The 16,989-nt window shown below is 39.5% G+C and overlaps 1 protein-coding gene across 1 annotated transcript in view; it reads right to left on the bottom strand.

Annotated features, from left to right (window-relative positions):
• LOC128227105 (chorion peroxidase-like) overlaps window positions 1–16,989 on the bottom strand; it is a 62,180-nt gene that overhangs the window by 17,940 nt on the left and 27,251 nt on the right. The window contains exons 4-16 of the mRNA XM_052937316.1: window positions 15,186–15,415; window positions 12,688–12,870; window positions 11,225–11,270; window positions 10,796–10,896; window positions 9,462–9,563; window positions 9,079–9,183; window positions 8,005–8,132; window positions 6,691–6,801; window positions 6,310–6,386; window positions 2,378–2,461; window positions 1,155–1,295; window positions 623–792; window positions 437–536 (exon numbers count right to left, since the gene is read on the bottom strand). Of these exons, the coding sequence (XP_052793276.1) occupies window positions 437–536; window positions 623–792; window positions 1,155–1,295; window positions 2,378–2,461; window positions 6,310–6,386; window positions 6,691–6,801; window positions 8,005–8,132; window positions 9,079–9,183; window positions 9,462–9,563; window positions 10,796–10,896; window positions 11,225–11,270; window positions 12,688–12,870; window positions 15,186–15,415 (1,578 nt within the window). The remainder of the gene's footprint in view (window positions 1–436; window positions 537–622; window positions 793–1,154; window positions 1,296–2,377; window positions 2,462–6,309; window positions 6,387–6,690; window positions 6,802–8,004; window positions 8,133–9,078; window positions 9,184–9,461; window positions 9,564–10,795; window positions 10,897–11,224; window positions 11,271–12,687; window positions 12,871–15,185; window positions 15,416–16,989) is intronic.

Below are 16,989 nucleotides of genomic sequence, written 5' to 3'. Positions count from 1 at the left end.
TACGCAGTAGTCTCCCTTGGCGAGTATCGACAAAGTGTGTTTTGAAAAAGACTAGCGGGCTGGCGGGCGGGCTTTCGAGCGAGCGAGTGAGCGAGTGAGTGAGTGAGTGAGTGAGTGAGTTTTGTGGGCAAGCGAGTAACCAATAAAAGGATTCGTCGCTCAAGCCTTTCAGCACTATCGGTGCTTTCATTGTTCTTGTCTTTATTACGATATCATTTTTCATTGTCGTTATAGTCAATATATTTATAAATGATATTAATAAGATAACATTGTATGTCTAATTACACATGCTTACTTATTTCAGGTAAATCCTGTTGTTGTTTGTTAAATAGCTATACACACATTGTAGCTTATTTTCGTATACTATATGATATCCGACAATAAACACATATTGACTTGCCACAGTTAGCAGTATAAGCAAATCAGAATATATTACCGTGATGGAACGACGAAAACATTTCTCTGGATGCGCCGAGTGTCCAAGTGAAGACGGAATATATGTGACAGCTTTATATTCCGGATTGCCTTTAACTGGTCTGAAATGGTTCAAAGAGTATATAAATAACCGCATTTGGTACAGATTTTGTCATTTTATTTATCAATAGAGTCCGACCATACGCACCATGGTTAAACCCAGTGAGCGGATCTCCTCTCTCAAAGAAGAACCGGTCGCCGTCCCTGTAGCGCTTGTACTGAACGGCAACGAGGCACGTGCCCAGCGGCCCGAGCAGTCCCCCGCGTACCCGCCGCTCTGCAATAACAGCCGTGAACAGGTCGATGTCGTCAGGACACCTGATAAGGTTTGAGAAAAATGATAATTGATTAGTGTACGAAACGTCCTTTTCGTTGTTTTCGTCTTGGTCGTTATCATCATCATCATCATCGCCACCGCCATCACTTTCACCACCACCACAACCACTATCCACCACCACCACCACCACCACCACCACCACCACCACCACCATCATCATCATCATCATCATCATCATCATCACCACCATCATCATCATCATCATCATCATCATCATCATCATCATCATCATCATCATCATCATCATCATCATCATCATCATCATCATCATCATCATCATCATCATCATCACCAACACCCCCCCCACCACCACCACCTCCATCAACATCAGTGGTTTACTCACTTGTAGGTTTGAGCCAGTATTGCGGCCGTTTTCGGGTCAAAATCCACAAGCCCTCCAGACCCAGACCCGAAATGGAAGGCTTCACTCAGGCCGCAGTACCGTCTGTACGTATTGTAACCAGGGTTTCCGTGGTCCCGGCCCCTAAATACATGTTAATTAATGAAATAAAATGTTATTCAATTTAATTCTATTTTAACAAAGAATGCTGTTTTAATTATAAGGCAACCACAACATTGCGTAATTCAGCGTATTTTATATTGTGTCGACATACCTTAAAACCAACACAACATTGATGCGTGAAGAAGTCATATATAAGGGCTGGTATTCGATATTTGTTCTAATTGGATCTAAGAGCGGTGTAGCTTATCGGATTTATTTGTTATTAATAACTGACCAATAGAGTGAATGAGGTCAATGATGTAGGTCAATAAGATTAACTTAAGTTGAACATTGACTACCAGCCATGTTTTCCTAGTTGCTTTAATAGAAACAAGCAGCACGTATTTCCAACGGGGTTCTTTGTTTTTGTGAAGGAACAGCACGCGGAAGAGACAGTGGTGGGATACAGAGAAGTCCGGGTGCGATACCCTAGCTCGTTTTCGAAGAGACCCCTTGGTTCTTTTACTTGCTCGATGTAAAGCAACGATACATGGGGTACATTTTTCCTGGGTTAAACCAGTACTGAGTACACCACTTTCCTAACAGTTCAATCCCGAGAGCCAGGCAAGGGAGCTACTTGCACCAACTTTCAACGTCTTTCGGTATGACGCGGCCAGGGATCGAACCCACGCCCTCCCGCTCCCTAGGCGGACATCGTAACCACTAATCCACGGAGACGGTCATTATATATCCTTGAAAGTCGTACATGGTAACGAGGCACTGTCTATGTATGACCTTTCATAAAGTCACCATTATTGCTATCAGGCAAAGCAAAGTTATTTGTTTCTACTAATATTTTAAAAAAATGGGGTAGGTGGGAAGGCTTATTTTTTTGAGAACCGGGATTTTTTACCAAACCGCCCTGATATATCAGGGTATATCATAAATGTAGAAATTTTTCAATATAAAATGTTAACATGTTCACAAATGTTTTTTTAAAGAAATTACGAAAAAATCTTCACTTTGGCAAACAAAAATGTAGGGTCGGGAGCGAAAAAATGTAGGGTCGGTCGGGAAACAAACATCTTTTTTACGCCTTATAAGAGAGTAAAATTATTTCAAACCTTTGGATGTTTAGAGTTGCCAAGTCAAAGGATTCTCCTCTCTCGTCCAGAAACAGTCTCTCTTGTACACTATTCTCAAGCAATCTGTCAAATGTTAACATTAAGATGTAAACAAGAAATCTTACAATCATGCAATGACAAGCGATTTGCCAAATGTTAACACGTTTTATGGATGTTACAAAAAATCTGCTCAATATCCGAAAATAGTCGAATACGACATTCTGGAACAAAAAGCACTTACAGCCCTTTATTTTATACATTACTGGTTTAATCACATCAAAGATACATGTTTTCAATATGCATTTCCTGACGCACTGCTACATATGTCTTATGACGTCATTTTTACATCGTTCATGATGTGACGTCAGCAGGGTGGAATACTGCCGTACTGAACTAGAGTGGAATACTTCAGAGTTGAACACTACTGTAATGAACTAGAGTGGAATACATCAGCGATGAACACTACCGTATTGCACTATAGTGGAATAGAGCAGAGTTGAATACTACCGTATTGCACTAGAGTGGAGTACAGCAGGGTTGAATACTTCCGTATTGCACTAGAGTGGAACACAGCAGAGTTGAATACTACCGTATTGCACTAGAGTGGAATACAGCAGAGTTGAATACTACCGTATTGCACTAGAGTGGAGTACAGCAGGGTTGAATACTTCCGTATTGCACTAGAGTGGAACACAGCAGAGTTGAATACTACCGTATTGCACTAGAGTGGAACACAGCAGAGTTGAATACTACCGTATTGCACTAGAGTGGAACACAGCAGAGTTGAATACTACCGTATTGCACTAGAGTGGAACACAGCAGAGTTGAATACTACCGTATTGCACTAGAGTGGAATACAGCAGAGTTGAATACTACCGTATTGCACTAGAGTGGAATACAGCAGAGTTAAATACTACCGTATTGCACTAGAGTGGAATACAGCAGAGTTGAATACACAGCAGAGTTGAATACTACCGTATTGCACTAGAGTTGAACACAGCAGAGTTGAATACTACCGTATTGCACTAGAGTGGAACACAGCAGAGTTGAATACTACCGTATTGCACTAGAGTGGAATACATCAGAGTTGAATACTACCGTATTGCACTAGAGTGGAATACAGCAGAGTTGAATACTACCGTATTGCACTAGAGTGGAACACAGCAGAGTTGAATACTACCGTATTGCACTAGAGTGGAACACAGCAGAGTTGAATACTACCGTATTGCACTAGAGTGGAGTACAGCAGGGTTGAATACTTCCGTATTGCACTAGAGTGGAACACAGCAGAGTTGAATACTACCGTATTGCACTAGAGTGGAATACAGCAGAGTTGAATACTACCGTATTGCACTAGAGTGGAATACAGCAGAGTTGAATACTACCGTATTGCACTAGAGTGGAACACAGCAGAGTTGAATACTACCGTATTGCACTAGAGTGGAACACAGCAGAGTTGAATACTACCGTATTGCACTAGAGTGGAACACAGCAGAGTTGAATACTACCGTATTGCACTAGAGTGGAGTACAGCAGGGTTGAATACTACCGTATTGCACTAGAGTGGAATACAGCAGAGTTGAATACTTCCGTATTGCACTAGAGTGGAACACAGCAGAGTTGAATACTACCATATTGCACTAGAGTTGAACACAGCAGAGTTGAATACTACCAGTGGAACACAGCAGAGTTGAATACTACCGTATTGCACTAGAGTGGAACACAGCAGAGTTGAATACTACCCTATTGCACTAGAGTGAAACACAGCAGAGTTGAATACTACCGTATTGCACTAGAGTGGAATACAGCAGAGTTGAATACTACCGTATTGCACTAGAGTGGAATACAGCAGAGTTGAATACTACCGTATTGCACTAGAGTTGAACACAGCAGAGTTGAATACTACCGTATTGCACTAGGGAGTTAAATACTACCGTATTGCACTAGAGTGGAATAGAGCAGAGTTGAATACTATCGTATTGCACTAGAGTGGAACACAGCAGAGTTGAATACTACCGTATTGCACTAGAGTGGAATACATCAGAGTTGAATACTACCGTATTGCACTAGAGTTGAATAGAGCAGAGTTGAATACTACCGTATTGCACTAGAGTGGAGTAGAGCAGAGTTGAATACTACCGTATTGCACTAGAGTGGAGTACAGCAGGGTTGAATACTTCCGTATTGCACTAGAGTGGAACACAGCAGAATTGAATACTACCGTATTGCACTAGAGTGGAATACAGCAGAGTTGAATACTTCCGTATTGCACTAGAGTAGAGTAAAGAAGAGTTGAATACTTCCGTACTGCATTAAAGTGGAACACAGCAGAGTTTATTACTACCGTATTGCACTAGAGTGGAGTACAGCAGTTGAAGACTTCCGTACTGCATTAAAGTGGAACACAGCAGAGTTTAATACTACAGTATTGCACTAGAGTTGAACACAGCAGAGTTGAATACTTCCGTATTGCACTAAATTGGAGTACAGCAGAGTTGAATACTTCCGTATTGCACTAGAGTGGAACAAAGCAAAGTTGAATACTACCGTATTGCACTAGAGTGAAACACAGCAGAGTTGAATACTACCGTATTGCACTAGAGTGGAACACAGCAGAGTTGAATACTACCGTATTGCACTAGAGTGGAATACAGCAGAGTTGAATACTACCGTATTGCACTAGAGTGGAATAGAGCAGAGTTGAATACTACCGTATTGCACTAGAGTGGAACACAGCAGAGTTGAATACTACCGTATTGCACTAGAGTGGAACACAGCAGAGTTGAATACTACCGTATTGCACTAGAGTGGAACACAGCAGAGTTGAATACTACCGTATTGCACTAGAGTGGAACACAGCAGAGTTGAATACTACCGTATTGCACTAGAGTGGAATAGAGCAGAGTTGAATACTACCGTATTGCACTAGAGTGAAACACAGCAGAGTTGAATACTACCGTATTGCACTAGAGTTGAACACAGCAGAGTTGAATACTACCGTATTGCACTAGAGTTGAACACAGCAGAGTTGAATACTACCGTATTGCACTAGAGTGGAGTACAGCAGAGTTGAATACTACCGTATTGCACTAGAGTGGAATACAGCAGAGTTGAATACTACCGTATTTTGCGATATGTATTGCCTGTGGACTTCTGATTGGCTTGATTGCTATTCAGGTGAACAACTGTATTTTAAGCAGATTTTGATTTCACTCGGTTTACTTCGCCTGGCGTCAAAATCCTCTCGAGGCAAATACAACCTTTTGAATCAACACACAGTTCTCATTGCCCTATCTTACTTTATTGTAATGAAAATACAAGTAGTGCTATTGGTTGTTAACGAGTATCAGCTAAACAAAGTAAGCTTAAAGCGGTATACAAAAATGAGCCCCTTCCCCCTCACACTCCCTTGAGTGGAAGTTATCCTCGGAAAACACTATCAACATGGTATAAAGCCACAGTCACAGTCTTACTTTTGATTGACAAGAAATTAATGTATTATATGCCTAATGTTGAACTCAAAACGCTTGTTCTTACCGACCCATCATAGGGCACTTGGTACTTGTTGTCCACCTGAGTACGTGTTCATGCCCCTTGCCATTGTACTCGTGTTAGGCAGTTCGCTTGAAGAATTGATCCTCCAGCGGTGACGTATGTCCCATGTTGTTAATGGAGGAGTCGTACATGGACACGTTACGGTGGACCATAACGTGTCCGAATCTAATAGATAGTGTTTTATATTAACATTCACGTGCCGGTTAATAATTTTATAATTTAATATTGATGTTAGGCATGGCATGGAAATAAAAAATGACCAGTGTTCATTTTCACCTTCAATTTAAAAAAAACTTAACGTGTGTTAGTTAAATATTGAACATGAATTATGCAAAGTGTCTTTGCTAAAGAAGATTTCGATATTTTAGAAACCTTACCTGAAAGCGCTGCTACCGACTCCATTTATTACGGTGGCGTCCACATTAGGGTCATAAGTGTCTTTAAAGACGCGATGCTGAAAAATAGTCACTTAGATATTGAAACAGTTGTTTCTAATCTTATTAGGAATATTTCAAATCACACGTGTGTCCATGAAACTTTTTACGATTTGTAAGTTAACAATGAAGACATTAGTTAACAATTTTGTTAACACAACATCCGACTCAATGTTTAAGCTAGGCTAGGATAACGTACCAAAATGTTGCTTCACAGGATTTTTTACGGTTTTTGCAGTGCTCCGATGTAAAATTGTACACGGATTGCATGATAAAATACATGCATTTATACAAAATTCACGAGTATTTTAAAGACCAACATACTTTAGACAGATGAATGTTGTACGCGCGCATGGCCTGGCGGCCTAGGAGGAGAGGCAGAAACTCTCCCCATACAATATTCTGCCAGATGGCGATCAGGATCTTCCGGGACTCCTAAAAATAAAATATTGAAATTTCAAAAGCGTTATTTGTACTCTTCTTAAGGGGGTCTTAAACGCGTATGATTTGTGTACAGGTTAAATGATATAAGCTATATTTTAGCGCTTGTTTTGCTGGGGAAATGGTGGCCACATAGCAATTAAATAAAACAACAACATTTATTAAGGTTTTATTTTGCATCAACCTGTGTTGATACCCTGTAGCGACGCATAACAGCATCGACGCATAACAGCAGACGCAAAACAGCATCGACGCATAACAGCATCGGCGCATAACAGCATCGGCGAATAACAGCATCGACGCATAACAACACCGACGCATAACAGCATCGACGCATAACAGCATCGACGCATAAACGAAATCGACGCATAAACGAAATCGACCACGTTTATGCAGTGATTTTCAACGCATAAACAGGACTTTCTTATGTGAAAAAGGCACACTTTCGCCGCTTAAAAACAATTAAAACACATATAAGTGCAATAGTGGTTGATAAAGTTTCATCAAGATCGGACTTGTGTGGTAGGTAAGGAGCTATGCGAGCACCATAATTATTCTGAAAAGAATATCTCAATTTTGACTGAATCAAGGAACATAATTATGTCGTTACTGGAACAATAAAATAAAAATAATGAAAACAGGTACACAGCTCCGTACACCAATGAATAAATGTTAGTGACTCTGGAGACTACCATGTCACAAAATTTCGGTACGGACGGACGGACATTATCATCATCATCATCATCATCATCATCATCATCATCATCATCATCATCATCATCATCATCATCATCAACAACAACATCTTTTTCATCATCAACGTCATCACCATCGCTTTTGTTGACATATTAGAACTCTATTTTTTAGTTTTATAATAAATGGTTAAGTTAATCCTCTTTATGTGGCAAAAAGGCCCATATAAGCAATTTCTGCTTGATGCGTTCAGCGACGCCGCATAAACGTGGTCACTGCATAAACGAAAAAAATACGTTTATGCGGCGATGCTGCTATGCGGCGTTACAGAGCCCCTTAATATCACGTTAATGATAATAGTTGTCTGTTAAAATCGTTATGTTCTAATGTAAACTTGGATTTATAAGCCTTAAAGTAAGTGTCAAATATATATATTGTAAGTAGTTTTTATCACATTCATTGACGGTTTACCTATACCCGGTTTTACAATTAGTATAGCGTAACCTGATACAAGAGCTCGTCATTCCAGTGCGGGTTTACGCGCGCCAGACCAGAAGCGATGGCGTTGTGCGCGCGCAAAAATACTGTATGTAAGGCGGAGAGGCCCGGCTGCTCATCCACACGGGGGTCACCTGGAAAGATGAAAGTAGTTCAGCGTAATATGAAGGAAAGTTTCCCTATGTAAACACCAGAACAGGTATGTGTTTAAAAAGCTTATCTTAATGACTAAAGGTATTCCACCATGGTTAATGAGCAGTTTGGTTCAAATTTTATATTAAAAAGAGAATAAATGGTGGTAAAGGTTTTCGCCTCCAAGCCATGATCTCGTGGTCTCGATACAGACAAGAGTACTTCAAGGCCGGCGGCGTCGGCCTCGTCGTCAACCAATCGGATCATCTCGGCCACTAACAGGTCAATCCTGCTTTCCGGAGATGACCGAGTTGTTACGATTGGTCGTCAACGTGTAAAACCTTTAACCTTTGTCATTATTTAAAGGCCCAGTTTAAGGAATGTTTGACATGACAATCCCCTGCTGCGCATCTTCTGCTAATTGCACTGGTGTCACAGTAGGGGCCAATTTCCTGTGCATTCGTTTACTGGCTCAGGGCCATTTAGGGTACATTTCTATAATAAAATCTCCCAAACTGCACAGCAGGATATTCAGATCTAAATTCTGATATGACAATTAAGCATTTAGATTAAGATCAATACACAGACAGTGTGTACAATACACATTTTTTTTTTTTTTTTTTTTTTTTTTTTGTGGGGGGAGGGGGTCACTTATTAAAGGATTAAACTAGGTCTATCTACGTTGCCCCAGAACTGTCGCAATGCGTTTAGTAAAGGAGTGTGTTGTTAACGATTCGGTTCCCCGCTCGTATCGTTTGTACTATGATGCAACAGGGATACAAAACAAAACAGCTTACAAACGTGAGTTGCTGTTTGCCTTAACTGAACTCGGAGCTAATTTCTATCCAGGTAACACACACTAGGTTGATCCACATACTTGTAAACCTTTAATTTCGCTTTCAATCGTGCTTAGACAATTTCAATAGTATTACAACAAACAACAGCTACCTGACTTGGAACAATAATACGAGGTTTCATTGAACGGCAGCTTCAACTCGCACGATGTGTCCTCATAATTGGGTGGTAGATTCCCGTTCACATTGGTAATAAGACCTATATGTTTTTATACACAAAACAAAGCGGTACTTATATTACATTGGTTTTTGGAAGAGCTGAACAACTTTGATCCCTGGTTTCTTTCTAATCATTTTTACACTAATATCAAAATTGTGTTACTCATTATTGATACATCTAAAAGTGTTATGAATATACGTTTGCAATTACGCAGTCAGACCCTTAATTTAACATGTACGAGTAGTATGTGAAATACATTTTAACGTGGACTAAAAATGAAGTTGTAAGCTAAATGCATTTCAAGAAGGTCCTTATACCCCCGACATTTTGACGTAGTGTATCCGCTGTCGCCTTATTTGGGGCATAGATAAGGGACAGGTCTATGTATGACGTCTGGGAATTCCTCTGCTGACGTACATCTGAAATAGAAAAACGACCAATAAGATGAGAGTATTTACAAATCACGTGACTTAACATCATCAAGTGATGGTGGTTGCTAAATCACATGACTTGGCAACCAATGCGATCTAGTGACCTATGTCTTGGGTATGCCTCTTCATACCACACATGGCCCTGATATGCTCCTACTTTAAAAAAAAGACCTAGGACAAAATTAAGACAAATGTCATTTCTCATTCGTGTTGAAAATCTTTACATATGTACATTTTGTTCAAAAACAGATATATATTCCTTCAAAAAATAAGTCGAATTCATTAAAACGAGTTGATGCTCGTGGTGCGAAGCTATAAATTGTAAACTGTATGCCGTAACTTCACAACTGCAGCAGTTCTTGAACTATTATACCCTTCAGGGCGGTCGTTTCAAGGAATTAAACAGACTTCAATAATCTTAATATTAAGATCAATACACAGAGGTTGCGTATTATAAGCGGTTTGGAGGGGGATGGGGGGTCACTTATAGAAGAATTATACTAGACCTTTAAACTAGACCGTTCAAGAAGTAAATATTACGTAAATTAATAAGTGAAATTAGCTTAATCCTGTTATAAGGGGATTAGTAGTGAAGTTTCGAGATATTGGGGCCAAGTGTCTAAGGTAAACGACATATATTTTAGACTTGTGAATATTGGAGCATTTATCGTGCCTTATTTGCAATAATACTCCTCCACTGCACCTGTTTCGTGGAAATATTGTTTTGCTCCTTATCATCTTTGATATTAATTTCCAAGGAGACCGACGTTACTTTATCAAGAATAAGAAGTAAAAACAACAACATAAAAAAAATGCTTTCAATAAAAAGGAAAGTAACATCTGCAGCCCGCCATGAGGGCTTTTAATACTATTATTTTGTTAAGATGAACGTATTTAAAAATACAGTGGTTATGCAAGAATGTTTAGGCTACCCATACGCAAAAAGAAACTTTTCGGAAATCATAAATACCTATAGTCTTGTGACCTTCAAAATAATTGCAAGGAAACATTTAAATAAAAAGAGAATTATTATTTAAAAACACACACTAAGTGTTTCAATGATATAAATATTTCCTTTAGATAATGTTATGAAGATTTTATGACAAAATACAAATTAGAAGTCAGATAGTTCATTTAGTTTTGTTGAAGAATATGGCAGTAAAATGAAAGCCTAACTTGCCAAATGGAAAAAAAAAAATATGTCAACATGCGTAGCTTACTGTTACAGCCGAGTGCGGCGATGGAGCGTGGGAAGCTCATACAACCTCCGGGTGTGAAGCGTGGGTCGTTCAGGGGTATTTGGACAGGAAAGCAATTAGTACTGAATTGAAAGAGTACATACTGAGTTCTTGTCACATTATATGAATCATTAACATAAAATAAAACAAAACAAAAACGCAGGGGTGTGATTTTAATGTTAAATTTGATAGAATTCATGATATCTCCAAACCACTATTATCAGTGTATAGTTAGATTTTTAGCTTGGCTGAAAAGTATGCCTCTATAAACGTACACACTCAACGCTGTTTTAATCATCGCAAAAACTGAATCATAGTGAAAAGAAGCGCGTAACTGAAATCTACATTTTTCTGGGACTAAAAAACACAATTTTATCCCATGATTTATATATATATATATTCCATACATACTCATTAGCATCCTCGCCACAGCACAATAGCTGCTCCCCGTCCGTCCCTAAAACCGGAAATAAACTAGAACGTTAAATAAAACAAAAATGTTTATCGAACCGGAGACTTCGGCGATAAGTTACAATTGGTCATTGCCCTCACTCCATATAGGGTTTGTAAATTAAGTCCAACGCTTTGAAATGTCCAACTATTTGACCGTGAAAAAAAGGTAACAACAATTATTTGTTTCAACACTACGTCGCCGAACAATATGAAATATCGACATATGTACTGGTTAGCGACCCCTTTTCGGCCGGAAATGGAGGTTTTTCCCACGTAACTTTTGACACAAGTTAGCTATTACTATAAAACTTTACACTCAGGTAGGTTGGCTCTTCCGACAAAAACTTTTAAAAATATTTGGGGATTCCGAATACTCCCACGTGCAAAGTACCCCTATAATTTCGCTAAAATAAGCACCCTACTGTACCAATTAATTCGTTGTTCTTAAGATGTTTTTCCTATATTTCTCTCTAAACTATATCTTCAAACATTTTTATTTTATTTGACCAGTCTATCGACCGTTTAAAACGACAATTGATCGATACATATAATATGTTTACTATTACATACTGTTTATGTATGTTTAAAACGATACAACACCTACTCGGTAAGCCTTCTGTTTTATGTCTTTGCAGAAAGTTAAAAAAACATACTGGGGTTCCTTCTTGAAATATGACCTACCTTATGTATGCATATTTATAGACGTTCGAAGAGGACCAAAAATGTAATGATTAATTCAAATTTGAGTTGCTTCCCTTAGACGAAAAATTTGGCCGTTAGTTCACCGTTTTCAGGTTTTACCATTTGCTTTTTCGAAAATTGAACTTAAAATACAGCAATTTATGGTATTTATAAAATTTAACACCGGTTTTATACTTTATAATGACAAATCAATAATATCGTCTGATAGTGTAAGGTATAAGGAAATTTATGAAATCCTAACAGGGCCTCATGCAAATGAGCGCGCGCGTGATGACGTCATCCCCGCGTGGAAATTACAAGGTCAGAAGTGTAAACAATGTTTATTTGGGTCTAATTACTCATACTACTTACATTTGAACGCAGAAAACAGCTGATATCTGTCAAAAAGATGCCGCAATGAAACGCCAGACTGATTTGAGTAAAATAGTTCGTTTTGGTTGGTTTTAACTGGGGGGGGGGGGGGGGGGCGAAAAAGTGGTACGGGTGAATAATAGGTCGCTTACCAGTATATGTAATAATGTTAATCGTTACGCTTGTTTACAAGTGGTCGTTCTTGTTATCAGTGTTGCTTGTATTATGTGGCGATGATCGTTATTTCAAGATAACGTTGACCACGTTGACAGACGTAATAGCACTTTAGAAAACATGCATTTCATAATCCGATATGTTTTATATACATGGTCGTATGGTATAAACGCTTTACGCAAAAATGGTCGTACGTTTGAACATCTTGGTGAGAATCATGTCATGTGACAGGAACTGCGAGAAGAGCATCATCATGTACGTGTACTTCCGTTCTGTTTGCATTGACCCCCGGGTAGAATGGAGGTTGATACTCACAGTCCGCGCTGATGGAAGGGGACTGCCGTCACATGATGAAACCGTCCGCGGGGAACCGGTGCCTACATGCATATAAAACATTCTGGACTTCATATAATGGTAGCATTATCCAGTCAGCGTTATACACATTCGGAGCTCCTCGGTCATTTTTATCGAAAACAACTTCGGATGTATTTGGACGGTTTACATGCTCAAAAAGGGGTACGTTTAAGTCTGCTGCGACTGCCTGCAAGTAGATCGCGTAGTGATTTTATTTAGCACTTAAACTTTATGACTTAACTCTAGGGAATCTTAATTATGTTTGCAATAATACACTTCACTTCCTAGAAACACATTACATCATGGGCGCCGTAACTCATTTTTCAGCCACAATAAGCAATGACGGCGTATATCTTGATTACGCCATAGTTAAAATGATGTTGCGGTTCTAATGGTCATATATACCCTGTCATCATCTTAAAAAAGACGCAGAATGTCGATAGAGGCAGTCTGCCACAATGATAATTAAGGAGGGGGGTCGGGGGAAAGTGCTGTCGTCACAACATGATTGCCCGTGGGTACTTCAATGGATAGGAAATATGTAAGGGGTTTGTTAAGTAATAGTAACTGTAAAAGTTCTTGCACTGTTTTTGGTACCTTAAAGCTGTAATCTCACAGATTTACCGTTTTGACAACTTTTTTTATTCTTTGTCATGGAATGAGCCAATTTTTGGGTAAATATCTGCACACCACTGAAATAAGACTGCTGACCCAAGATCAGATCGCAGATTTTCATATTGCCGTTCGAAAATTAATGGGTTTTTTTGCGAAAACTGTTACTTACGTTTTACAAAAATGCATAAAACATCATTTTTCTAACTTAAATATGAAAATATGCGATTTGATGTTTGTCAACGGTCTTATATCACTGTTTGTCATCCATTTTGGCATATATTGGCTCGTTCCAAGACAAAATAAGTTGTCAAAACGTTCAATCTGTAAGAGTGCAGCTTTAACAAATGTAAGAATAAAATATTATAATAGCAGCATTCCTTTTAGTTTCCCCCGATAAACAGTTTCGACTCAGGTGCCATAAGAGCCAAACAAAATTATCAAATTACATTTTAACTTTCCACCATTGCTACTCATTTTGCAGCTCCACACTCATCGTCGGCAACCACGGTACTTTTTTCCGTTACACTTCCAGTGTGTGTATACCACGTGATAAATTACGTCATATATGCTACGTCGGAAGGCAACAATTTCCTTAAAATGAAGACTTAAATCAAAAATAACTTTTCATTTGCAACACCATTTTAAATGAAACAAAGGGCTGTCTATGACGCTTAAAGAGCCCCGCATTTGTATTATTTCCGAAATTCGATGATGTCATTAGTTTCATCAAACATTTTGACAAACCTATTTCCAAAATAATGTTTTGACAGTGCTCCGTCAGACGGCCGTGTTGTGAAAAGGTTTGTCGAAGTGTTATAAGAAACTTAACTTGCAATCAAATTCTGGTAAAAGACCAAAGGTGGGGCTCTGTAAGCGGCGTAGACTGCGCCTTGTTTCATTTTAAATGGTGAAGAAATGGTGAAGGTATCTTTGTTTAAAGTATTTTTTCAAACCAAAATTTTGCCTTCCGACGTAGCATTTATAACGCAATTTATCACGTGGTATACACACACTGACTTCATCCACAACGAAGCATAGCGCAGTGTGTATCGTGGGTATCCGACGATGATCTACACTTGACACAAACTTCGAATAATGATAGCTCATGGCAAAACACATTTCACAGTTCAAACCCTATAAAAACATGTATTATCCAATTTCAGTAACTTTTACATAGAATAAGATAATAAAACATGATCATTCGTTATCACATAATTACCGGTTCCCCCATTTTACATTTCGTTCACATGATTACAGGCGACCAATCAGAAAGCGTAAACGATTCGGGAACAGCCATTGAAACTTAGTATTGTTTTTATAAAAATAAAGAGAAATACGAGAAGAAAATCGTTATTACCACCTCCCCAAAAAACTGTATTACCACCCCCCAAAAACTTTATTACCACTAACAAAATATTTATGACCACCCAAGAAATCTTTATTACCACCAAAAATATATTTATATTACCGCCCAAAAAATCTTTATTCCCACCCCAAAATTCTTTATTTCCACCCCAAAATTCTTTATCTCCACCTCAAAAATGAATCATCAGGCTATTGCAATGAGTTTGCATTGTTTTAAATCATTATGAAAACCATAAATAGGAAACCGCTCACAGTTAGATAAAAACCGCTCCAATCGCTTGCAAAAACACATTAAATATTTTATACATAATATACTTAATATACTTCAGTGCGTCGCCAATAAAGCGGGCGGACTTACTATCGTCGTAGTCGTTTGGCACAACGCGGTTCTGTTCGTGTTCGGACATTCCCCAGCTGGGGTTGGCCAGGTTGTTACAGGAGCCGTCGAATTGGCGGTAGGGGGCCCTGGGGTCACAGGGCGCCGCAACTACGCCACCGCAGTCAGTGCCGATGTTCTTGAAAATGTTGGGAAACACTGGTGCGAAGTTTATTTCTACGAGACCGCTACAGTGTCGCATGCAACTTTCTCTGTAAAATAATCAAGAGCAACAGTAAGAGACCTGTTACTTTCAATTAAAACGGTATGAGATTTTTCAACTTTAGGCTTACATAGCATAATTGATCTCTGTACCGCTAATGCTCTAGCGGCTTTAGAGGGGGTGCACCCGGCGCGCACCCGCTCTTTAATCGTCCAAGTTTACAAGTTAAAAAGTCAATTGCTAGATCCGCCACTGCTTATGTATCGTATGCAACTTCCTCTGTGAACTCGAAAAAATGCAATGAATGTCCATCTTAAATATAAGGCATATTTTTCGATGGCGAAAAACGGATGTAAAAGTATTCCATAATACGATGTAATCATAAACGGCTCCATTAGTAATCATTGTGACAAACAGTGGACTTGCTAGGATAATCCACTAGCAATAGACATTCATTTCTCCCACCTCAGATAAGTAGATCCAATAATTTAACCATGCTAGAAATTCTTATCTTGCCCACGGGCGAAGATAAAATGCCCGTATGGAACTCCTTTTTAATGGTCGTCACATTGTAATTACCTCCCTTGTTGAAGACTGTCGTGTAAGATTATAAGTATCTTCCATGGCCGAGAGTGTAAGATAGGTTCATTCCGACCCGAGTGTAGGGTGTTTTGCGGAAACGAGGTTTACCGAGTTTCCGTAAAACACCCTGCGCGAGGGTCGGGATGAAACTATCTTACACGAGCGGCTATGGTAGATGCTTTTTCTCCCACCTCAGTTAAACAAAATTAATTAAAAATGTAAACCTTGTTTCCGCAAAACACCTTACGCTCGGGTCGGAATGAACCTATCTTACACTCTCGGCCATGGAAGATACTTATAGTCCCTTTGTCAAACTATCTCGTTATTCAGCCTGTTGTAAAGTTCGACATTCACAAATGAAATCACTTAATGTTCAGATGGCTCGACGTCCAGCTCCTCATTTTAAGTAAAAGTCTTAATGGAGAGCGGAGTTTTCATTCAGCTCGACTTTTAGCTTGACATTCAAAAGGTCTAATCAAATATGTCAATTTGGCCAGTCATACAGCTCGGCATTCAGCGCTGGACATTCAAACTTGCCCGTCATACAGCTCGGCATTCAGCGCTGGACATTCAAACTTGCCCGTCATACAGCTCGGAATATAGCGCTGGACATTCAAACTGGCCAGTCATACAGCTCGGCATTCAGCGCTGGACATTCAAACTGGCCCGTCATAAAGTTCGGCATTCAGCGCTGGACATTCAAACTGGCCTGTCATACAGCTCGGCATTCAGCGCTGGACATTCAAACTGGCCCGTCATACAACTCGGCATTCAGCGCTGGACATTCAAACTGGCCCGTCATACAGCTCAGCATCCAGCGCTGGACATTCAAACTGGCCCGTCATACAACTCGGCATTCAGCGCTGGACATTCACACTGACTCGTCATACAGCTCGGCATTCAGCGCTAGACATTCAAACTGGCCCGTCATACAGTTCGGCATTCAGCGCTGGACATTCAAACTGTCCTGTCATACAACTCGGCATTCAGCGCTGGACATTCACACTGACTCGTCAAACAGCTCGGCATTCAGCGCTGGAC

Source organism: Mya arenaria, chromosome 1 (assembly GCF_026914265.1).
Source record: "Mya arenaria isolate MELC-2E11 chromosome 1, ASM2691426v1".
NCBI lineage: Eukaryota > Metazoa > Mollusca > Bivalvia > Myida > Myidae > Mya > Mya arenaria.
Note: the sequence above shows the minus strand (reverse complement) of the source record. Positions and strands in the feature narration are given on the sequence as shown.